This window comes from Rhipicephalus microplus, chromosome 7 (assembly GCF_043290135.1).
Source record: "Rhipicephalus microplus isolate Deutch F79 chromosome 7, USDA_Rmic, whole genome shotgun sequence".
NCBI lineage: Eukaryota > Metazoa > Arthropoda > Arachnida > Ixodida > Ixodidae > Rhipicephalus > Rhipicephalus microplus.
Genome location: NC_134706.1, coordinates 97184130 through 97210133, shown reverse-complemented (window position 1 = coordinate 97210133; position 26004 = coordinate 97184130). Strand labels below are relative to the sequence as shown.

At 45.5% G+C, this 26004-nt stretch overlaps 1 protein-coding gene across 6 annotated transcripts in view; it reads right to left on the bottom strand.

Annotated features, from left to right (window-relative positions):
* Positions 1–26004, bottom strand: part of LOC119179130 (uncharacterized) — an 86350-nt gene that overhangs the window by 16943 nt on the left and 43403 nt on the right. For 4 of the 6 annotated variants that reach the window (XM_075869508.1, XM_075869507.1, XM_075869511.1 and 1 more), the window contains exons 2-4: positions 20782–20857; positions 18797–18852; positions 406–549 (exon numbers count right to left, since the gene is read on the bottom strand). In XM_075869508.1, the coding sequence (XP_075725623.1) occupies positions 406–549; positions 18797–18852; positions 20782–20857 (276 nt within the window). Of the gene's footprint in view, positions 1–405; positions 550–18796; positions 18853–20781; positions 20858–23560; positions 23699–26004 lie in introns of those variants that run through there. The other 2 variants (XM_075869510.1, XM_075869513.1) reach the window with 2 other exon arrangements.

The following is a 26004-nucleotide window of genomic DNA, read 5'->3' as shown; positions in this document are numbered from 1 at the left end:
GGCTGTTATCTTTCCTTTAGGTATGTCGTAAACCCTTAAATTTTTGGATGAACCTTGCCAGCACTTTAACATTGGCATAAAAGTGCGTAATTGAAAATGAAAGGTCTAAAATAAGGTAACACCAGTCATCGAACTAGCCTGAACTAAACTGGCCTGTATTGTTGTGTATCTGCAGTTGATAGAAGGTGGTCCCATATCAAGCCGAACTATTCAGTACCTTGACGGATTTATGATGGTCTTTGTTTCTAAAACATCATCTATCAAATAATTTAGCACAGTTTGCCAACAGTTATAATTTTATTGTTTAGAACTATACTGCCATGGCAAGATATTAACCGCAAGCAACAAAGTTATATTCATATAGGAGCATGCAGAATAACAATTCAACAATAAATGCGAACTTACTGGTTTTTCTCGTGGAATGTAGCTTAAGGCGTGTATGAATCCAGTTAAGGTGACCGCATGGTAATGAGATCTTACGCATGTCGGGTAGTTGCTTTGAGAGTAAAGTCCGTGTGCTATGCGTATGTAGTCTCTCTGCTGCAGTAACTGCATAAAATGAAAGAAATGAAAACATAAAGACGTATAAGGCCACGTTGCGCAACTCCTGCAATCGACGAGGTCCCTTCAATGCACTAAACCCCTCACGTGGCTGGCCGGTGTTACGCAGTTGCACGTGTGTGGTCTGGCGGCTGTACCCGCTCACGGCCGACTGAACACAATCTTGTGGATGAGATCTGGGAGGCCGACCAGATGGTCATCTGAACAGGGGTATGGTACAGGACCTCAAGAATTCTGCAACACATCTCAAATTTCTAACCTTCAGGTTCCTGGAAGTCCTCGTACTCAAATAGCACCCTCAGGTCAGGTGCAATTCAAATTTACGCTGCCGGTGGTTTCATTGCCACCAGCTGACACAAGCTTAGCATGCGTCTACAGAAACATTAGTAGAGTAGAGATGGCCATGAGAGCGGTGCCATGGATGAAAAAATGAACTACACCACTTCCCGCTAAAGGAAAAAATGTGTACATATGATGCCGCTGCCGCTAACGCTTACAATGGTGGCGGCGTTGATGCGGGTGCTCATCAGGGCATCGAGCAGGAGAGATACCTGGGGAGGCACAAAGCCCGCAGTGAGTAATCAGTGTTTTCTGCTGGAACGTGCCAACCGCTGCTAATGCCAATCAGGGACCGAAAGTCCACATTTAGTTAACGCGCACGCTGCGAACTTTTACTGTTCAACCATGTACAGCAGAAAATGGAACTCAAGATCCAGTGCCTGTATATACAGGGTGGTCAGTGAACTTTTGTGCAGCACGACAAGTCAGTTTTTTTTTTGCTATCAAACAACTCACTAGCAGACTATGACTGCATCGGTATTGTGAGGCGAGAGAGGGGGAGAATAGGAAAGAAGGTGCAAGGAAGATACTGCTCTATGAAAAGCACTAAGGCGCCATTTTTATGTTATATACACGAGTACTATTATAAATAGTGACAACGTGTTGTATTACGTACGTTATTCGCTGCCGAAGGCAGCCCTCGTGGTTGTCCAGTTAGAATATTTTTGTTCCCTAAACACAAAATCTGCTCTTTCGAGACTTCAGGTTTATCTTACCGACAAATTATACGACACAATGATATAAAATACATCATTTTACGTGTAACGCTACATTGCGAAAATTAACCAATAATGTGAGTAAAAGTGGTTTTTTCCCCAAATTTCTCACAATATTTGGCAATATTTACACTTCACTTGCTCCCGAAGTGTTTCAATCAATTAATATGCAAACAAAGAAGGTGATTTTTATGAAAAACACTAAATACGCAGTATATTGAAATTTCTCACCAAAGCAAAAAACAGAAAACGAAACCAAATTGAATAAACTATCAGAATCAGGAAAGATTATTGCCTTGAGATTTGTTAAAAATAATTCGTAGTAACTACTTAAACCAGTAGTATTATATATATTATTTGACGTGACACAGTTTTTCTTCCTTGCCAAGCGTTTGCAGCGCCCTCTAGGCAACATAACTTTTTGTGAATTCTAAAGCCTTAATAACTACTTCTCACGTGCACATATGCCTTCACAATTTTTTACATGATTAGAGGTAATCGCGAATTGACCAAGTGCCATAACTGATTTGACATAACTGATTTGTAAGTGCAAGTGTAATTACGATAGTTATAGCGCGAGAACAAAACGACGACACAGAGACAAGAAGGACACGAAAGACACGAGCGCTCGTGTCTTTCGTGTCCTTCTTGTCTCTGTGTCGTCGTTTTGTTCTCGCGCTATAACTATCGTAATGCCATACCAACTAGCCCAAGCTGCCACACTTCTAAGTTGCAAGTGTAAGTAATGTGTATTCGGTTGTATTTGTATATCCTGTGTATTTTGTTTGCCCTCCTGCAATAGGGCAAACATTGGAACTGGCCGTTTGTATTATATATATATATATATATATATATATATATATATGTGTGTGTGTGTGTGTGTGTGTGTGTGTGTGTGTGTGTGTGTGTGTGTGTGTGTGTGTGTGTGTGTGTGTGTGTGTGTGTGTGTGTGTTGGCAGCAGCAAGCACTGGACCAGGTTAACTGCGGAACATGGGAAAGGCCTTTGTTCTGAAGTGGACGTAGTCAGGCTGATAATGATGATGATGATATATCATCAGCCTGACTACGTCCATTGCAGGACAAAGGGCTCTCTCATATGCCGCCAGTCAACTTGGTCATGTGCTAGCTGCTGCCAATTTATACCCGCAAACTTCTTAATCTCATTTTTACTCCTAACCTTCTGTCTCCCCCTCTCCCACTTGCCTCCTCTGGGAATCACATTGGTTACCCTTATTGACCAGCGGCTGTCCTGTCTACGCATTACATGCCCGGCTCATGTCCATTTCCTCTTCTTTATTTCAACTATGATATCCTTAACCCCCGCTTGTCCCCTTATCCACTTTGCTCTCTTCTTGTCTCTTAAAGTTACACCTACCATTTTCTTTTCCGTTGCTCGCTGCATTGTCCTCAATTTAAGCTGTACCCTCTTTGTAAGTCTCCAGGCTTCTGCTTCATAGCTAAGTACCGGCTAGACGCAGCTGTTATATATATTCCTATAGAGGGATAGTGGCAGTCTACCTGTCATGATATGAGAGTGCTTACCAAGTGTGCTCCACCCCATTCTTATTCTTATAGTTACTTCAGTCTCATGGTTCGGCTCCGCGGTTATTACCTGCCCTAGGTAGTCATAGTCTTTTACAACTTCAAGTGCACTATTACCTATCTCGAAGCGCTGCTCTCTCCTGACGTCGTTGTACGTTACTTTCGTTTTGTGCAGATTAATCTTAAGACCTGCTTTTCTGCACTCGTTCTCTAACTGCATAATCATGAGCTGAAATTCCTCTCCTGAGTTACCAATGCAATGTCAATAGCGAAGCGTAGGTTATCATGGTACTCTTCATAAACTTTTATGCCTAAACTGTTCCCTTTCTAAGCATCAGAAAACCTCCTGTAAGCACGTGGTAAAAAGCATTGGGGAGATTGTATTCTCTTGCCTTACACCCTTCTTGATTGGTATTCGGTTGCTTAATATATGAATCACTATGGTAGCAGCTCATCCCCTGTAGATTTCTTCCAGTATGTTTATATCTGCTCCTGTCGACGACCTATTTCCGTAGTTTCTGCATGACTGCTGATATTTGTACTGAATCAAACGCCTTCTCGTAATATATGAAGGCTATGTATAGTGATTGGCTATATTCTAAGCATTTTTTTATTACCTTTGTAGTGGGGAATTCGCAAGGCAATGACTAGTGGGACCATCCCTGAGTGCGAAGCGCGAGCGGGAGCATGAGCTGTAGACACTGGACTGCCCAAGCATTTGTTTCTGTACCGGCTGTCTGCCTATTACCTGGCGTCGCTAATAAACCCCCTTGCAAAGTGGTGGAAGTGTGCTGGGTACGCAAACCTGGAACTTCGAAGCCGAAATCTGCCCACTACATCAGCAATGCCTGATCAGACGACCGAGCAAGGCACCGCCCAGCAAAGCACGGCCCAATCTCAGTTGGTCATCGTGCCTACCACCCTGCGCCAACGAGATCCGCCCTTCTTCAGCGGCACCAAGGACAAAGATGTGGAGGACTGGTTGTAGCTGTTTGAGAAGGTTAGCGCCACCAACAAGTGGGACGACCCCTCGAAATTAGAGTATGTCCCATTTTATCTCAAAGACGTCACCAGCCTGTGGTTCACAAACCACCGTACTGAATTTATCACTTAGGCCGGTATCAAGACCACCCTCGCAGCTGTGTTCGATCGCCCCGCAGTGCGCAAGCTGCGTGCTGAGCAGCGCCTACGCGGACGTGCACAAAGGCAGGGCGAAAACTTCACTAGCTATATTGAAGATGTAATCGATTTATGCCGGCGCTTCAACCCTGAGATGACCGAACATGACAAGATCAGGCATATCTTGAAAGGCATAGACGACGATGCCTATCAAATGTTGCTGGAAAAGAGCCCAAGTACCGTGTCCTAACTTGTGACCTTGTGCCAGAGCTTGAAAGAGATTCGGAAACAACGTGCAGCAGTTCGGAGGTCGACGACTGCAGACGACTCTCTCGCTGCCCTGGCCGTTGGTGGTGACAGCTCCCTGCTGGAGCAGAAAAAAGAAAATGTACGCGAAGAGGTCACATGACAACTTTCATGTCTCTCGTATCTGCCGACCACCGAAGCACCAACGAACCGCCTAACGCCGACAATAAGACAGGCTATTCAGGAGGAGGTCTCCGAGGCGTTGCCATTACCTACGCCTGCCTCTCAACCAACGCCTGTTGCCGCGCCCCTGACTTATGCGGCCGTCGCGGCAATGCCTCCTCCATCTCGTCTGCCAATGTATACGCCACAACCTGTGCGACCGTCCACCACGCCGTTTCCAGTTACACAGCAACACACCGGAAATCTTTGGCGCACTGCTGACAACCAGCCTATATGTTACTTTTGCGGAATTCCAGGTCACGTTGCACGTCTATGTCGTCGGCGCTTCACAGTTAACGCACCAAGATATCCTGACTATTCGTTTCGACCTCCATACCACGCGCCTCACGTACCACCTGAAGTTCACGAACGCGATGCGCAAACTGCTTCCGGCGCCCGAACACTCACTTCTAGACGTTCTACTTCCCGCTCGCCTTCACCTTCACCATGTCGTCGTTCCGTGTCGCCTATGCGTCGACGACCCACCTCCATTGAGACGGAAAACTAACTGCCGCAGCTCCTGAGACACGAGCTGCGTCATCGTCTAATCGTTTAAGTCCTCGCCTGTCTCCCGCCAATCTTATCGATGTAATCGTCGAAGGTGTACGAACACTCGCACTCGTCGATACCGATGCCGCGATATCTGTGATTAGTCAGAGACTCTGCCGCTCTCTTCGTGAAGTGACGATGCTTTCTCCCGTACTGCGAGCGCCCAACAAATTGAGCCCGTCTCGTCATGTACAGCAAAAGTTGTGATTCGAGACGTGTTGTACACCATTGAATTTCACGTGTTGGCTTCATGTTCCCACGATGTCATCCTAGGATGGGATTTTTTATCACGTCATCACGCCATCGTGGACTGCGCTCGGGCCGAAGTGGAGCTGTTACCGTTTGGTGATGCGCCTTCTGTTGATGCGGCCGTATCTAGTGTGGCTAACCTTGTCGTCGCGACGGACATAGACCTTCCTCCTTTCAGCGCCCAGTTTGTCCCTGCCTGCTGTGCTTCACTTTCTGACGCTACCGTACTATTCACGCCATCTGACATCTTCGGTAGCCGCCACCACACATCGTTGCCATTCGCCGTTCTTGAGCTTTGTCAAGACACTACCGGAATATTTATTTCCAATCCCAACTCGTGCCCCCTCAGTTTGCGCCGCAACGAGACGCTCGGCCACATTCAGCTCATCGATGAAGTTACTATCGTGCCTGCCGATTTCTTCGACACCAAGCCGAATATGGAGCTGAACGCGTTGGTTTCTCACTTTGCCTTGAACAGCGTGTCTACCGATGCATTTCACCGTTCTATTGACAGCCATCTCGCCCCGGCTCAACTAGAGCAGCTTGTTACCCTGCTGCACGAATTCAAGCGTTCGTTTGACTTTCCCCAAGCGGTGCTAGGAAGAACGAACACCGTTGTGCACACAATTGACACAGGAAAGAGTACTCCTTTGCGCCAGCGCCCTTATCGTGTGTCACCAGTGGAGCGTCGGGTAATTGCAGAACAAGTAGACGACATGCTACAGCACGGAGTCATCAAGCCTTCTTGTAGTCCTTGGTCTTCCCCAGTTGTACTCGTCGAAAAAAAAGGATGGTTCAGTCCGGTTCTGCGTAGACTACAGGCGCCTAAACAACATTACGAGGAAAGATGTTTACCCTCTTCCCCGCATAGACGACGCTCTTGATTGTCTCCAAGGTGCAGAATTCTTTTCCTCGCTTGACCTTCGCTCGGGTTATTGGCAGGTCCCAATGGCTGAGTCTGATCGTCCAAAAACGGCGTTTGTCACACCGGATGGCCTCTATGAATTTACCGTGATGCCATTCGGACTCTGCAATGCGCCTGCCACATTCGAGCGAATGATGGACAGCATTTTACGTGGTCTCAAATGGAACATTTGCTTGTGCTATCTTGATGACGTTGTGGTTTTTTCACCCGATTTCACTTCGCATCTCACTCGTCTGCGTAAAAATCTACAGTGCCTTACAAACGCCAGGCTTCAGCTTAACCTGAAGAAATGTCACTTCGGGGCTAAACAACTCACCATACTTGGTCATGTCGTCTCGAAAGCCGGCATTCTTCCCGACCCTGACAAGCTTCGTGCTGTTGCCGAATTTCCTAAGCCAACTACTGTTAAAGAACTACGGAGCTTTGTGGGCCTGTGCTCCTATTTTCGTCGCTTTGTCCGGAACTTTGCCTCCATCATCGCTCCACTCACCAAACTCCTTGCTGGCCCTGCAGATCTTTCAAATTGGACAGCAGCCTGTGAGGAATCCTTCGCAACAATGCGCCAACTCCTTATTTCACCACCCGTACTGCGCCATTATGACCCTACTGCGCCAACCGAAGTACACACGGATGCAAGTGGCGTCGGCCTTGGTGCAGTACTCGCGCAACGCAAGCCAGGTTTTACGGAGTATGTGGTCGCCTATGCCAGCCGCGCCCTCACTAAGGCATAAGCCAACTATTGTGTTACGGAAAAAGAGTGCCTCGCGATTGTGTGGGCGTTAAACAAGTTTCGCCCCTATTTGTAAGGCCAAACTTTTGATGTGGTAACTGACCATCACGCACTCTGTTGATTGGCTTCGCTGAAAGATCCTTACGGCCGCCTCGGACGTTGGGCACTACGCCTCCAGGAATTTGACATACGCGTCGTCTACCGATCGGGGCGAAAGCACTCTGACGCAGATGCGCTTTCACGATCACCTGTGAAATCTGATGATACGGATATATCAGTCCTGGACCTTCCCCTCTCTGCCGTTAGCGTCACAGACATGCCATCCGAACAGCGGAAGGACCCTTGGATCGCCTCGATATTGAATATGTTTTCTGACGCATCAACTTCCTGTTACCCGCCTGCTCTTCGCCGCCAAGCAACGCATTTCACCATACGGGATGGCCTGTTATACCGTCGCAACTATCAAGTGACGGGTCGTAAATGGCTGCTAGTCATACCCAGCCATATGCGATCTGATATCTGCAAATATTTTCATGCTGAACCGCAACACGCACACGCCGGTGCGCTAAAGACGTATGAGCGGATCCGCCAACGTTACTACTGGCGGGGTATGTACACGTTTGTACGCAAACACATTCGCTCATGTTCCCAGTGTCAGCAGCGCAAGACATTTCCTCATTCACCCGGTCAACTGCAGCTTTTGCCATGTCCTGCATACCCATTCGACCATGTTGGAATTGACCTATACGGCCCGCTACCGTGCTCTGTTGGTGGCAATCGATGGGTGATTGTGGCTGCCGACAATCTGACAAGGTACGCCGAAACGGCAGCGCTACCTTCGGCTGGTGCTCGTGACGTTGCAACCTTCATCTTGCACCGGTTTGTTCTTCGTCATGGTGCACCACGGGAGCTCCTGAGTGACAGAGGACGCGTTTTTTTGTCCGAAGTTCTGCAGCAGCTCCTACATTCATACCGTACGGTACATTGCACATCAACAGCCTACCATCCTCAGACCAACGGCCTAACGGAACGTTTCAAAAGAACCCTCGGAGACATGCTCGCTATGTATATTGATTTCGACCACTCCAACTGGGACGTTGTTCTTCCTTTCGTGACGTACGCCTACAATACGGCGATTCAATCAGCAACGGGCTTTTCTCCTTTTTTTATTTTATATGGTCGTGACCAGTGCAACACACTCGACACAATTCTGCCATACAATCCTGATGCCTAAGAGTTCAGCCCAGTTTCTGAAATGGCCGAACATGCCAAAGAGTGTCGTCAACTTGCGCGGTCCTTCACAGCCGATAACCAAGCCCTCCAAAAAGATCGCCACGACCATGATCTTGTTTTTATTTATTTATTTATTTACAAATACTGCTGTCTCTCAGTTCGAGACATTGCAGGAGTGGGTCCATAACAGTGAATACACACTAAACTAACAAAACACATGGTTTGGTAGTTCATTCAAAAAACTATTGGTAGGCAACTTTCGGAGAGAAACATCCAGATTATTCCACAATTCCACTGTGAAAGGAAAAAATGAAAACTTAAAACAATCTAGAAATGGCATGAAGGGTGTGATGTTAATGGGGTTTGACCTGCGAGTGTTTGCAACGGAGTTGGCAAAGGAAAAGGGCATGTCAATGGTGATTATCTTGTTCACGATTTTATGTAAAGTGCCGATACGCTCGCAAGTACGTCTGTGTTCAAGTGATTTGAGTGATAGACGTACAGCGTGTGACGAAGGCGAAAAATTGTGATCATAACGGTGATATATGAATCTTATTGCTTTTTTTGAACACCTTCCAAGTGTGCTATGTCGCATGCGCAGTGAACTGACCAGACAACGAAGGCGTATTCAAGAACAGGCCGTATCAGGGATTTGTATGCTGTTTGTTTGCATTCGTGAGTTGCATCTTTTAACGTTCGCTTCAAGAAGCCCAATTTTCGGAGCGCTTTCGAGCAGATTAGGTTTATATTGCCACCTGGCCATGAACTGCGGCGAGCACGAGCCCGCATCGAGGAGAAGAAACGAGGAAGAAGTTGTTGGGCTAGCGCGCTCTCGCCGAGGCTTTTGTTTTTTTTGGTTGTGGTGTCCCTGACCTGCGCCTCTGTGACTACGCGGTATTCTTTACCTGAAGTCCCTCTTGTTCACGCGCGACAACTGGTGGAGTCGCTGGGTATTCCCAGTCAATGATCCAAACGCCTCCTGGGAGCCCTATACCCGCAGTCGCAACACCTGTCCACCGGGCCAGCCGGAGAATCCGAGGATTGTCCCCCGAGCGTGAACCTCTACCGGAGATGGCATCAACTGCACCACCCCAGAGCGGTACGGAAAATATTCCGATGGCTAATTACACGCTGCAGAAGCCACGAGTGCCGAAGGTGTTCCGTGGCTCCATGTTGGAGGATGTTGTGGACTGGTTGGCTCACTTTGAACGCGTTGCGGCTTTCAACGAATGGACCGACGCCAACAAGCTGCGGAATGTATATTTCAGCCTTGAGGACGGAGCTCGTACTTGGTACGAGAACCGCGAACCCTTCTCGTCGTGGACGATGTTTTGCCGTCAGCTGCTGGCAAGTTACGCTGACCCCCATCGCCGTGAACGAGCGGAACGGGCCATCCAATCACGCATCCAAATGCCGAACGAGAGCGTGATGGCGTACGTGGAGGACATGACGAGCCTTTTCCGTCGCGCTGACCCAGGTATGGGAGAAGACAAGAAGTTGCGCCACCTAATGCGAGGAGTTAAGGAGCAACTCTTCGCTGGTCTCGTGCGAAGTCCCCCGAATACTGTGGCAGAGTTTTTAACTGAAGCAACGACAATGGAAAACATGCTGCAGCAGCGATCAGCTGTGTACGACCGCCACGTGAATGTTGCCTCGCCGGTGGACCAGATTGGAGTTGCGGGGAGTAACGTCAATCTCGAAGCTCTCTGCGACCTCATCAGATCGGTGGTACGCGACGAGCTGCAGAAGATTCACGGGCCGCCTCCACCTGCTGCGGGATCCATCTCCAGCCTCATCAGGAGTGAAGTACAGCAGGCTTTGCAAGTCCCGCTGTCCAACGATGCTTCCCCGCCTGTACCGATCGAGCCTCACCGTGCATCTTATGCCGAGGCTGTGAGCTGTTACGTCGCTCCTGCATCGTACGCCGAAGCTGCGAGTCGTTACGCTCCTCCACGCCGTTTCGTACACCCTGCACATCGCGATCCACTCCCAGCAGTTCAACCAGTCCAGCATTTCGAGAATCGGCAGCTCCTCCCGCGGAAATCGGACGTATGGCGCACACCGGACAGGCGGCCGCTGTGCTACCACTGTGGCGAAGCCGGACACGTGTACCGCGAATGCCAGTACCGTCGCCTCGGACTTCAGGGTTTCGCCGTCGACTCACCCAGGCCAAGATTTGGCGAAAGACCCAGAGCGATTGAGGAGTACCTGTCCGAGCAGCGCATGCCACTGCTCCCGCGGCGCCAGTCACGATCACCATCTCCAAGAAGGTCTTCGTCAAGTGTCCCGAACTACCCAGGGGCGGCGCCAGCACGGCCGCTCAGCCCTAGGCGGGAAAACTAACGACAGCGACCTTCGGGGGCGGGGCCGCTGATAAACGACACGAACAAGGGCCCCAATCCATGCGAGTACGTACCAGCAGTGGTTCAACGACGACAGCTCCCGAATCAGAAAGCCGACTTTCCCTAGATATACCTGTAGTGCTCGACGGCCGCCACGATATTACAGCTTTATTAGACACAGGGGCCGACTACTCCATCATGAGCAGAAAACTGGCGACGCATCTCAAGAAAGTGGGTACGCCGTGGTACGGGACACGAATCCGTACAGCCGGCGGGCACGTCGTCACCCCTCTCGGTATCTGCACGATTAGAGTCGGCATTCGCAAACGCACATTTCTCTGCAGCTGCCTTATACTTCCTGAATGCTCCCGAGACCTCATCCTAGGCGTCGACTTTTTACGTGAATACGGCGCTATCATTGACCTCCGACAGCGCACAGTGACGTTCTCTACAGACAAAGCAGAAAAGCCTGATGACAGCCATCTCAGTTCGCTTCGTGTTTCGGCCGACATAATCACGTTGCCTCCACGTTCAAGCATCCTGGTTGAAGTCGTGTGTGACGAGATACGTGACGGTGAGGCAGTCGCCGAAGGCAACTTGACACTTTTGTTTAGCATAGGTGTCTGCGCAGCCCGCAGCCTCATTACGCTTCACGACAGACGTGCCACGCTGCTTGTGACAAATTTTAGTAATGAGCAGCGGCACCTGTTTCGACGCACCGCTATCGCTTTCGCCTACCCCATCGAAGACGTTGCTGAATGTTTTTCTGCCGCATCAATAAATAGTGGGCTACAATCGACATCGACCGGCGTTTCTAAGGCTCTTGAAAAGGTGGACATCAATTCGAGCCTCACGCAGAAAGAACGCACAGCGCTGCAGGAGCTGTTGCTTGAATTTCAAGAGTGTTTCGCTTCATCCTCAAAGGTGCGTCAAACGCCCCTTATGAAACACCGGATTATTATACACACCGATGTCTCGCCCATAAAGCAACAACCCTACCGAGTTTCTGCCAAAGAACGTGACGCGATCAATGCTCAAGTCGAAGAGATGCTTCAGGATGATGTTATACAGCCGTCCAATAGTCCATGGTCATCGCCAGTCGTTCTTGTAAAGAAAAAGGACGGAACGTTGCGTTTCTGCGTGGACTACAGAAAGCTGAACGACGTGACAAAAAAAGACGTATATCCTCTGCCACGCATCGATGATTCACTAGACAGACTACGGCGAGCAAGGTATTTTTCATCCATAGACTTGAAAAGCGGATACTGGCAGATTGAGGTTGATGAAAGAGACCGAGAAAAAACTGCTTTTGTTACACCGGACGGCCTGTATGAATTCAAGGTGCTTCCCTTCGGCCTGTGTTCTGCACCAGCGACATTCCAAAGAATGATGGACACTGTTCTTACCGGTCTGAAGTGGAACACCTGCTTAGTTTATCTCGATGATGTCGTCGTATTTTCGGTCACTTTCGAGGAACACTTGAAACGTCTGCAGGCTGTTCTGGAAGCACTCCACTCTGCGAACCTCACGCTGAAGCCAGAAAAATGCCACTTTGGCTATAAAGAACTTAAATTTCTGGGGCATGTTGTGAGCGCAGACGGTGTTCGACCTGACCCCGACAAGACAACCGCCGTAGCCTCCTTTCCCGTTCCCCGTGACAAGAAAGCAGTACGCCGCTTCCTCGGTCTGTGCGCCTACTATCGTCGCTTCATCGCCAATTTTTCTAGAATTGCCGAGCCTCTGACTCGTCTCACACGTGACGACGTACCATTCGTTTGGAATGAAGAACAGAACGCGGCTTTTATCGATCTACGTGAGCGTATGCAGGCACCACCAGTTCTTGCTCACTTCGACGAGGATGCTGCCACGGAAGTTCATACCGACGCGAGCAATGTAGGTCTCGGCGCCGTGCTTGTCCAACATCAAGAAGGCACCGAGCGCGTGATAGCTTACGCCAGCCGTGCCCTGTCTCGCGCCGAGATGAACTATTCCACCTCGGAGAAAGAGTGCCTAGCAGTAGTGTGGGCCACTATGAAATTCAGGCCTTACCTCTACGGTCGTCACTTTAAAGTAGTTACTGATCATCACTCATTGTGCTGGTTAGCCAATTTACGAGACCCGTCTGGGCGTCTGGCACGATGGAGCCTTCGTTTGCAAGAGTTTGACCTTACCATTGTCTATAAATCAGGCCGCAAGCACGAAGATGCTGATTCCTTGTCACGTGCACCTACCGGAGTTTGTGATCCCGACAATGACGATGACTGCGGCTTTCTCGGAGTCCTCACTGCAACAGACTTGATCGCACGACAACACGATGACGTCGAGATTCGCGCAATCATTGACCAACTAGAAGGACGCAACACACCCGTACCTCGGCACATCTCTCGCAATCTCTCTTCGTTCTGCCTGCGGAACGGTGTCTTGTATAAATCAAACTCGAACGGCAATGGAAAAGCCTACTTGCTAGTGGTCCCATCTGACATGCGAGACGACATTCTTCTGGCCTGCCACGACGAACCCACATCCGGGCATCTAGGTTCTTCACGAACTCTCGCCAGAGTTCAACAGGCGTACTACTGGCCGAGACTTGCTATGTACGTCAAGAGATATGTGAAAAGCTGCCGTGAATGTCAACGCCGCAAATCTCCGCCACTGAAGCCTGCAGGCCTGCTGCAACCAATCACACCACCAAGGTCGCCGTTCGATCAAATAGGCATGGATTTACTGGGGCCGTTTCCTCTGTCATCTGCCGGTAACAAATGGATAGTTGTAGCGACAGATTATCTAACGAGATACGCCGAGACAAGAGCCCTGCAACGAGCTACAGCTTCCGATGTTGCCCAGTTTTTCGTCGAACAGATCGTTCTTCGCCATGGCGCCCCGTCTTGCGTCATCACTGATCGCGGAACAGCTTTCACGGCTCAGCTCATTGACGATGTATTCAAGCTAAGCTTCACGAGCCATCGCAAGACGACGGCGTATCATCCGCAGACTAACGGCCTGACGGAACGACTTAACAAGACCATCGCCGATATGTTGTCCATGTATGTAGACGTTCAACACAAGACGTGGGATCAGGTCCTTCCATACGTAACATTCGCCTACAACACTGCCATCGAAGAAACGACACGATTCACACCGTTCCGTCTCGTCTATGGGCGTGAGGTCCAGACCATGTTGGACGCTATGTTGCCACACGATTACGACGGGTCGCTCACACCTGACGCTGAGCAGCTTGCTCAGTTTGCCGAAGAAGCTCGACAGTTGGCACGCCTGCATATTACGCAACAACAAACTGCAGATGCACGCCGCTACAATCTTCGCCATCGACAGGTCGAATACCACCCAGGAGATCTAGTTTGGGTATGGACTCCGGTTCGCCGCCAAGGGTTGTCCGAAAAGCTCCTGAGTCGCTACTTTGGACCCTACAAAGTAGTGCGTCGCATCAGTGACGTGAATTATGAGGTGGTTCCATATGGAACCATGTCACCCCAGCGTCGAAAGCACTACCCAGAGATTGTTCACGTTGTACGGCTCAAGCCGTACTTCGTACGTTAGTGGGACCGTACCTCAGCCTTGTTCTTTTGTTGTTGTTTTTTTTTTCTTAAGTGTGCCCACAGTGTGCATGTCTGCTTTACTTCCGCTTATCCACTACCATTCGCGCGAGCATCGGGGCGATGCTTTTTTTTTCAGTGGGGGAATAATGCCACCTGGCCATGAACTGCGGCGAGCACGAGCCCGCATCGAGGAGAAGAAACGAGGAAGAAGTTGTTGGGCTAGCGCGCTCTCGCCGAGGCTTTTGTTTTTTTTGGTTGTGGTGTCCCTGACCTGCGCCTCTGTGACTACGCGGTATTCTTTACCTGAAGTCCCTCTTGTTCACGCGCGACAATATGTTTATGCCATTTTAAGTTCGGTGAGAATGTTACGCCAAGATACTTGTATTCGTTGACATGCTTCATGTTCTGGCCATAGGAAAAACGTAGGGGTTCCTTCTTGTTTGTGAATGTCATGCTTACCGTTTTGTTAAGGTTTAGTGCCATTTGCCACGTTGAGCTCCAGGTACGGAAAGAAGAAAAAACATTATTTAAGTGTATTTGGTCACGGGAGGTACTAATACAAGCATAGAGGACACAGTCGTCGGCGTATAGATGAAGTTTGACCTTTCTATTTTTTGGTTATTTCGACAACATCGTTGAGATAAATTAGGAAAAGAAGAGGCCCAAGGACCGAGCCCTGCGGCACACCTGATGTAACAGGGAGGGATGACGAATGCGAATTGTTAAACGTGACAAACTGCTGCCTTAAATTTAGGTAATCTGAAAGCCAAGATAACAAGCGAATGCCGTGAATGCCGCGCAGAAAGGCTTTTAATTTGAGGAGGAATTTATTGTGGCAAACAGTGTCAAACGCTTTCGAGAAGTCAATAAAAATGGCGTCCACTTGACCGCGATCATTTAGAGTCGAAGCGATGTCATGCGTAAACCCCAGCAACTGCGTGACTGTTGAAAATCCTGCACGAAAGCCATGTTGATTTTGGGAGAGGAGGTTGTTTTCAGGTAAATATGTGACTACATGTTTGTGAATAATGTGTTCAAGAATTTTACAGCAGGTGCAGAATAATGAAATAGGTCGATAGTTTGGAATTACTTATTTGACGCCAGATTTGAACACCGGAACAACTTTTGCATTTTTCCAAATCTGCGGTACAATTCCTGTTTCAAGGGATCTCTGAAAAATGACTGTTAAATACCTGGCATTCCATTCAGCGTAACGTTTTAAAAATGTGTTAGGGGTGTTATCAGCGCCGGCACTCTTATTTGTGTCGATGTTCAGTAGGAGATTGACAACTCCAGCGTAACTAATCTGTAGTTCTGGGAAGGCAGGCAATGTACTGTCAAGACCGAAAGCGGGACTGGTGCCATCATCTGTACTAAACACTGATTTGAAATAACCATTGAACGCTTCCGAGATAGCTAAAGAATCCGAAGAGGGCTGCTCGTTCACAATAAGTAAAGAAGATGTCGGGCCTGCAGGATCAAGAGTTTTCCAGAATTTAGACGGGTCGTTTTTCATAAAGGTTGTTAACGAACTTTCATAGTAGAATTTGCGGGCAGCATGCATTTTTTCTCTTAGCTCTGTTTTCAGAGAGTTCAATAAGTGCTGGTTATTTAGGAGAGTGTTACGATGCCTTCGAAGTCGCTTTATTCGCCAGTAAGCTGAATAATTTTTCTGTTTAGCCAAGGATGCCGAGGGTTTCGTTTTAGGCACTTCTGTGGGACATATGTGTGTATGCAGTGTTCAACAATCATATAAAGCTGATCAACTAACAAGTCCACATGACATTGGTTGCTATTGAACAAGAAATCATCAAAAGACGCTGCTAGAACTGCAAGAATTGAATTGTCGTCCGCGTGGGTATAATCCAGAACCGTTTTGTACGTCGGAAGTTTGGGTTCACAGGCAACATTCAAGCTAAGAAGGACTGCCTTGTGGTCAGATACCCCATTCACTGCTTCACATTCAAATCCATTCTGCTGTACAGCCTCATTCAAGAATACAAGGTCTAAAATTGCATTTTCCCGCGTAGGAACATCGACTACTTGGGTAAGATCAAACGACACAACAAGGTCAACTAAAGCTTCACTTAGTGCCCTATCGCGACCAGTGGGTAAGAGTAAATTCCAGTCAACATGCGGTACATTAAAATCACCACATAAAATCAGTTTAAATTTGTGAAGCCTGTTTTTCAATATATAATCACTAATAGCAGGAAAAACAACGTGGTCAGTACCAGGAGGCCGGTATATTACGCCTAATATGGTTATTTTCGCCCCAACGCTGATTTTGCACCATAAAGATTCTGACTCGGGAAGGTCGGGTAATGGATACAACTTCAAACTATTCTTTAAGAAGATGGCGACACCGCCACCGCGGCTGTCCTCTCTGTCTTTACGTAGCACCGAGAAACCCGGGGGTAGGAATTCAGTCTCAGAAATAGTATTATTTAACCATGTCTCAGTAACACAAATTAGTGATGGGGTGTAAGTTTGGATGAGCCAATTAAAATCTACAGTCTTATTCACCAAACTGCGAGCATTTACGTTCAGCAGCACTAATTTACGCTGGCTTCCGGAAAGTCATTCATTGCTACGGGGAACACGATTGCTAGACGCTTCAATAATTGTTCAGAATACCTTCCCCGTCGGTTCTCTCGTGTGGCTCCGACTGCCTTTCCACTCTCCTGGACTGACTCCCAAGTCTGCACCGAAGTATACGGGCCCTTACCGCGTCATACAGCACCCTTCTTCTGTCACCTATGTGATTGAACCACTCAAGCCGTCCACGGAGCAGCGCCGCCTTGGTCGTGAGACGGTCCACGTCTGTCGCCTCAAACCCTGTTACGACCCTCCTGTTCTCTCATCACCTTGAGTCGCCAGGATGGCTCGTCTTCGTCGCCGGGGCATTGTAGTGGGGAATTCGCAAGGCAATGACTAGTGGGACTATCGCTGAGTGCGAAGCGCGAGCGGGAGCACGAGCTGTAGACACTGGACTGCCCGAGCATTTGTTTCTGTACCGGCTGTCTGCCTATTACCTGGCGCCGCTAATAAACCCCCTTGCACCTTATTGATAGTATGAATGGGGTCGATCGTTGAGTAGTCTGTTCAAAATCCTGCTTGTTCCTTTGGTTGATTGAATTCTAACGTTGTTTTGATTCTGTTAGCAATCGCCATTGTAAATAGCTTGTATACCACGGAGAGCAAGCTGATCAGCCTGGAATTCTTCAAACCCTTCTCATCCTCTTTCTTATGTATTAGGATGATGGTAGCAATCTTCCAAGATTCTGGTACTTTTCCCGTCAGGAAACACCTCATAAATGTGGTCGCTAGTTTTTCTAACACAACGTCTTCTCTATCTCTCAGCAGATCTGATGTTACCTGAATCTCCCCAGTAGCTTTGCCTCTTTGCATGCTCTCCAAGGCTTTTCTGACTTCTAGTATTACTAGTGGTGTGATATCTGGGTTACTGCTAGTTCTTGTATTAAGGTCATGGTTGTACTGGCTACCGTACAGATTTCTGTAAAACTCCTTCACTAGATGTACTATCCTGTTCATATTGGTAGTTACTTTGCCTTCCTTGTACCTTAGTGCACACATCTGGTTTTTTCACATCCCAACCTTTTTTCACTGCTTTGACGCTTCCTCCATTCTTCAGAGCATGATCTATTCTCTCCATGTTATACCTTCTTACATCAGATACATTACGCTTATTATTCAACTTCGAAAGCTCTACCAACTCTATTTTGTCTGTTGTACTTGAGGCGTTCATGCTTTGCCGCTTTTTAATGAGATTCTTTGTTTCCTGGGACAGCTTGCCAGTGTCCTGTTAACTACAGTGCCACCCACTTCTACTGCAGACTCCTAATGATACTCGTTCACTGCATCAACGCTAAGGATGTTTTCATCAATAGGAGCCGAATTTCTGTTCTGAGATGAGTCTCTGAATTCCTGTATATTCCTTCTCAGTGCTAGCTCATTGAATGACTTCTTGCGTATCAGTTTCTGTCGTTACTTTTTCAATTCTAGGCAAATTTGAGACCGCAATATTCCATGGTCACTGCATCGTACCTTGCCAAATACTTCCACATTCTGCGCAATAGCCAGGTGTGCACTCAGTATAAAGTCCATTTTTGTTCTTACTTTCGTATTCAATATATATTTCTTACTTTCGTATTCAATATATATATATATATATATATATATATATATATATATATATATATATATATATATATATATATATATATATATATATATATATATATATATTGAATTGCGCAAACGCTGTACCACTGGCATGACTGTTCTACCACAAATTAATTACTACTACGGATTCAACCAACAACACAAATATCAACTAGACTTAGCAGACAAATTCACAACGGTTGAAACCTTCTATTAAATCAGCCTGCTCTCAGCTTTCTCGAAATTGACGAGAAAAAAATTTCAATTTTTAAACGCTCACCTTTCTTACTCGGCTAACTACGATGGAATAATCATATGTGATGCTAAATGCTGGACCTGAAACAATATCGGAAGGAAGGTATCATAGGTGTGCGAAGTAAATGCAGTACAGAAACAAACTCGGCCTCACGTGGGATACAGCCGAAATTCTGACATTCCTCTAGTAACATTTCTTTCGGTAAAGAAAATAAATTGGTTGATTCGTAATCGTTTTCGAATAACGTCATGGCATAAACTATAAAAGGTTGATGAATTGATTACCATGCTTTTTAACATTGCATTCGGTGAAAGGGAATATTTTGAACGTAAATCTGATAATTCATATCTGCAGTAATTACAAAAACCGTAAATTACACGGTAAAATGAAACACGATATTCTTGAGGTAGAATATGCTATGCGCAGGAAATGCATTTGAAGAACTCCGTCTTAAGTGAAGCAAAGTGTGAGCTGGTATGGCTGCATTAGTCCTTATCACTGAAATCCCAAACATTAGTTGCCACTAACACGTATTAACAACTAGTATAACGTGAAATATTTCAAGCGGTCAGTGCAGAAAACTTTATGAATTGAGGTGTAATAGTGAACAGTTACGATTACGGGACGTTTTTTTTGGTTGACGAAACAGTGAGCAGCTACTCTTTTTTATATGAACTGAGCGCACTGCGAAGGTGTAGAGCAATGCCATACCTTCCGTACATTCGGTGTATCATAGAGTAAATGTTTGTCTCAAAAATCTTTTCATTTCTTTTGTCAGCATGCAAACTTCTGTGTGACTTTCAGCAGTTCGTGAAGTTGTGCGTTTCTCAATCTTCATTATAATACTGTAGTGTACACATGCCTATGCCCTCGTTTAAACTCGTGGCCATGGTGGTCTTTGTGGTTATTAAAGAAATATTTTTGCGAAAGTCCTGTTCCTGTATTTCAAATACGCGACACATTAATACGTCTACTTTTGTCGCAATATGTGTAGTAAGCCTGAACTTCTTCAGTTTTTTTTCGGTGACCTGCATGTGACTTAAAGCTAAATACCAAGTTCGCTTTAATGTGTGCTCTATATTGTGATATTCAGAAGGCATAGTCCGTGTATCTTGGAGCATGAACAAAACGGGAACGTCTGGGTACACAGACAAAATATTCAACGAAATGTCTCTCTGGTGCCCATCACTCTGCACAGCTAGGCAAAGTTCAAAGTTTAACTGACGCTTTGACAGATAACAAAAGACTACAATAGCGAGGATGGGGGGGGGGGGCTGAACTGTTTTTTTTCCAAAGCAAGGTCAATACTCTGAAAAACATTTTGTGTAGTATCATCTCTTATGAATATGCTTTGCCAGTGTACTTTTCATGCTTACATATACTTAATTCCTATTTCTCGAAAGATTGTTAGCGTAGAAAGTAGCATTATAAAGTAATGAAGATTTGATTAATGTCAACTACACATATTATTATTATCAATAGAAAACTGATTTGCTGATGTTATTTGGCAAAGTACCACTACTTCGAGGATGGAGTTGGGTAGAAAAACCTGAGCAACGTAAAGCTGGTATGAAGAAACTTGTGATATGACACCAATGATGACAATAAAATTGCATACCACTGTTTAAATACACTTCATGTGTTCCTCTCCACGCACTACAGCGATATAAAATACATTAAAAACCACGAAACCTGCTGTGACGAGATGCTGGCGCCGTAATTCTGCCGTCTAAAACAGATGACTATTCAAGTTCTCTACAAAATCAGCCATCGCATTCTCTTTCTATGCTGTTCAGATACACTAATAAACACATTCAAGGGGCTTTTATAACCAATTAGTGCTCTTTTATTTTGCAAACACCAACTCTGATTGAAGTGCACATAAAGCTGTGGTCAATTTTCGTATTGATCATGTGTTATTATATTGATGTGCGACAAGTAAAAACGCTTCAGTATTTTGGATATTTTATGCTAGCGCGATTATCAGATATTCAACAAAAATTACTCACCGCAGAAACAAAACCGTAGCGTCGACAAGCTTGACATGAACAAAAGCCAACTGAGTGCTATAACCATGTGTTTCATCTGACGAGAAAATAACACTATTGATCAAAAAGGGCTCACGCTTACTGCATAATTGTACAATGTGTTTCAAGAAGTGTGACGAAAATTCTCAAAATAATCAAGAAAACGCTGCATTTGCTCGCTGTTTACTTGCTTGCTTTTTTTGTAGCTAAAGGCTTTCGAAGATGGCTGAAGAAAACATTTGGGACAGTAAATAAAAGTTTTCGGTATTTAGGTTTTAATCAGCGGTGCCAACCTTTAAAACTTTATGAAATATTTAGGTTTTCCTGTTAAGAACCTGATGCAGCTTTAGGATATTTAAAAAGAGGCTTCAAATATTAGTTGCGAGGTCGTGAAGTTTTTCCAAAATGTGCGGCAAAACCGAAACCGAAATGAGGAAGCGCGTTACTGGCTCAATGTTCAGCTACGTCCTGAATGAGTGAGGGTCGTGATTGTCTGAAGTTCAATATTTCACATTATTAATTGAGGCTGCCATTTTTACATCTCATGGCTGCGATTAGGGGTTTCACGCATGAAGAATTTAAATTACCCTGTTTAACCCACCTACACAGCTTACCTAATTAAAAAAACCTTTATGTTAACTTTTCTAATTACTGTTACAAATGATCGCTTCAGTCATCCTAAAAGGCAAGTGTCTAATTAAAAGGCACTTGTAAGGAGAGCAATCAACTGTTATTAGATTTGCCTGATTTAAAAAATTTTGACACATCACTTCAAACGCCATGTATTTTAGTATCCTAAGCAAAACGGGGGACCGGGCCTACGAGACTACATGGGCGTCACTTCGAAAAACCGAAAGTAGATTATGAGAGCCTTGTCGTGTTTTGCTGCGTTCTTGCTTCTTTTTCGTACCGAGGTTCGCTTTGTAATCATGATTGCATTGATCCTAAATGACGTTCTCCTTTGTAATATTTCCTCGTAGCCTAATAAGGTGAGGTCCATTTGCGAGATTCAAATGAACCATGCATACTGCCTGGGAAATAACATACTGACTATTGAGCTTTTCAGTTCATCAGACTTTGGAATCTGCCTGTTTGCGAAATCTGAACAGACTTGTAAAATACCGCGACAATCAAAAGATGAAGTGCCACATGTCTACCATCGCCTGAACGCAAATGTTGTGTCCGGACAACTTTTTACTTGTGACATCGCAAAAGCGGAAACTGCTAGTAGACATCTTCCCCACCGCGGTGGTCTAGTGGATAAGGTACTCGGCTGCTGACCCGCATGTCCCGTGATCGAATCCCGGTTGCGGCAGCTGCATTTCTGATATAAGCGAAAATGCTGTAGGCCTGTGTGCTCAGATTTAGGTGTACTGTAAGGAACTTCAGGTGGTACAATATGTGGAGCCCTCTATTACGGTGTCTTTCCTAATAATATAATGGTTTTGGGTCGTTAAACCCCGTATATCTATCCTCGTCAAGCAATCAATGCAAGTGGACATTTGTGTTGATGGCTTCTACTTTGATCATATATGGTTCAATCTCCCTATCTTCGGCGTTCGCTGCTAAAACTGAACGCCGAGGACGCGCAGCTTCAATTTTTACTTCACCATGTAGTGGTAGTCATGGAATACGGTGTATAGTAGGCGTAGTTGCTTTGCCATGTGTCTGCTATTGGTAATGTGTACAATGAGTTTAGAATGAGTTGTTGCTGGGCAAGTTGGTGCGTATTAACACAAAGGGTAACTGGGCTGCACACGTATTCAACAGAGACGCACGCATAGGTGCAGTCTTTCAACAACTTAGTAAGCAAAGTTATCGCCTTTGTACGAACTATCAGCTTGACCTCAAGACTTCAAGGCACCATGCTTGCCCTTTGACAGACTCTTGTGACGTCAAGCTCAATGCGGTAACGGGTGTCGCCACAGGATAGCGTCTCGTACCTTTCTCACGGACACTTAATACCTTTCTGAAAGAACATTGCGCGGTGAAACAGTCCCAGTTTTAGCAATAAACCCAGGTTTCTTGAACCTGCTTGGGCCCTTTTTCAAACGGTGACTGTATGTTATTGATACAAGCATCGGCTTTTGATTTTCTAACAACAGCATACCCTTTTCTATTGCATTTGATTAGTTGAATGTCCATTGCTTCCACTATTATGGGACATGCATGGGTTATGTTTTGTTTTCGCTAAGAAACTTTTTGAATAAAAATTAGAGAATACGACACCAAGCCAATAAAAAAATTAGGGGTCACGCACACCAAATGGGAACCTTGTTTAATATTTATTGTAAACAAGGGTCTTGTTCAGAGTGCTGAAACGTCAATGCCTTTTCCTCTCTCTTTGTCGTTGTCCTAGTTCATAATTCAATACTTCTTTTTGACCAGACGTGTGACCACAGAATTATCAATATCAGAAACTGTCTAGATCCATTTTTAACTAATTAGCCGAAATTCCTATCATTGAGAACAATTTTACGTGAAAACCTACTTTTAATCAAAATATGATCATCAATAGTAATATTGTCACATTTTAATATTTTGCTAGATCTGCGGGGCGCTAATCAGCAGACTTTTTTTTGTTGAGCGAGTTTTGAGTTTTATATGCACTATATTTATTTTATGTGCACATTTCTAGGAAAAAAGATTCTATAGCAACGTAGCTGTCCCTGCCTGTAATTTAATGTTGAAGTAAATACTGCTTGTTTTCTTCAATACTTCATCTGAACGCGTTGATTGTTTAAAAATCCATCGCCCTCACATTAATGCAGACGAGTTCGAAATCCAAGACACTTCTGCTTATGAACTATGCTTCCAAAACCGTTCTGGTTTAAAATGTTGGGAACATAAAATACACTTAGATTTGCGTCAGAATGCTATAAAATTACACCGATTTTACTTTTGTGAAACTGTCTTCATTAAAAAACAACGCGCTCATGTGTAAGAAAACAGCTGGTTGAGTACTCGAGAAGAAATAAATAAAGTAAGGCTCACAAATTGAACGAGTGTATAACGTCACTCTGATCAATTGGTATAGCAAGCAGAGCAAAAACATGATGTACAAAATAAATATGTGAAATAAAATGATAAAACAAGCGAATCTATTCCCAACATAAGCATTACATCACGTAAAGCAGATGATTTATTCAACTGAGAACAAAGCAAAAATTGAGTGGTAATACGAAATGTGTTATTGGCTGCACAGACGTGCCAACAGGTGTTACATAACAGAGCGCTTCACAGTTAGGGTATTTGAGTCTACTGCGGGTTGCAGAAATGTAAACATTGTGTGTCTAACAATTTCATTTCAGTATCACTGTAAGCGATCTGCTATATATAGAATGATTTATGATGTTGCAGATTGCATTGTTAGGCGTTAGCAGACCACCTAGAAACTAAAATTTATTCAGGCTTCGAATTTAAGTGATTTTTTCTTGTTTGTAGATCGCGTTTTACAGTGAAAGCTGTTGTGAGGTCACAACAAGTGTCGCGTGCGGCACCATAGTTGCCCGCTGCTGCTGCCGGTGTGCATAACCACTATTGCGAAAAATAGCAAAAAATCTAAGTACTTAACATCACCAAAAACTCAATGTTATTTCAACCCGGATTCCTGCCTGCCAGCCTAGTATTCTACCACGGAGCTACGCTGGTGCAGGATACTACGTAGCAAACAGGTCTTAGGCAGGCTTGATGTCTGCTAAGGAGTCACGTTAATATGAGTAATAAGTGTTTTAAAATGGTATAGGAACACCAACCAGGCGTCACACACTAGGGGGTCATTGAATGCTCCAACTCATTACAACAGCTTGAGGTATAATTATTTGTCATCTTCAGCCACAGGATTGAAGAAATGCGCGAAACTCTTTGAAAACGTGCAATGGGTACCACGCTTCTCCAAAGAATGACGAATGTGGGCATGTGAATGGTTCCCATAGTGCAGAAAAATTACGTCTGATGACGTAGAGGTTACCCTGAAAGCGTGCTTGTACTAGTTACTGAAAGAGTGCCTAGCAAAGGACTCTAAAGGGTCGATCTTTCCGCTTTTGCTGTGACTGTGCTGCACGTTTCGTGCAGACCTGGCGTTTTATTCTTTAATATGCTTCATTTTGTTGTGAGACGATTGGGGTTTTCGAGGGCTGCGTTTTGAGTACACCTTTGAATGCTGCAAATAAGAGTCGCGAGATCATAATACGCATTAAAATACTACGCACACCTCTCTACCATCATCGTTTCGGCATATGCACCTTCGTTTATAAATGAAAGCGCGAGTTTCCGAAGTTTTATTTCTAGCGATATCCATGCTTCCCCAAAATATTTGGAATGAACTTTTTTTTCTTGCACTTCAAAAACGAATGCACGTGCTCGAATTGATTGAAGCAGGTTCAATGCGCTTCACTCTCCCATTTTATTATTTGAAATTTTTTACGGGCCTCTTCGGCATTGTGTAAGGGAAGCTCTGAAATAACATTATTAGGCAAAAAAAAAAACGTGAAGGAATCAAACACTATACTAGGAAACAACGCAGGAAAAAAGTGAACACTTCCTAAATAAGATGTACATAATGCTTATTACATAGTGAACAAATACATGTTGAATGCATAGCAATAGTACAATACACATATATTTATATATACATACACATGCACACGAAATTGTGCTGTTTATGGACAATGAACTACTTCAGTGGAAATGAGCAATTAGTTGGTGGTGGATGTCCTCGAGTTCGGAACAATTGATGAACTTCCGAATATGCCACGATTGCTGTCACGATGAGTGACATTTGAATAAATCTTGTTGCTCATCTGCGCACACATTTAGCGAAAGCTTGGGAAACATACTTGTGCGTGTTGAACGCAGTCTAAGACGAGAACAAAAAGAAAGAGAAGTGCACCGACCGGTTCTACTAACGCCGCTATTTGTTGTCAGTAGCACCCGTGCGCGTACAACTCGTCCTTTTCGCAGCAGTCCTTCAGTGCGCTAAAATCGTAAAAGTGCAGCTAACCAACAAACCCGCATCGTCGAAAAACCCTCGTCAAAAAAAATATTATTCATGCATACCTTTAGAAGTTTATTGACTGTATGTTCGTCGCGCACATTACAGCAAAGCTGTCGTGTTGGAGGTTTGCTGTGTGTCGTAGGTAGAAAATAGCCGGCACGATGGACCGGCACATGCTCTTTCACCGCCCGAGGACTCTTTTCAAATGA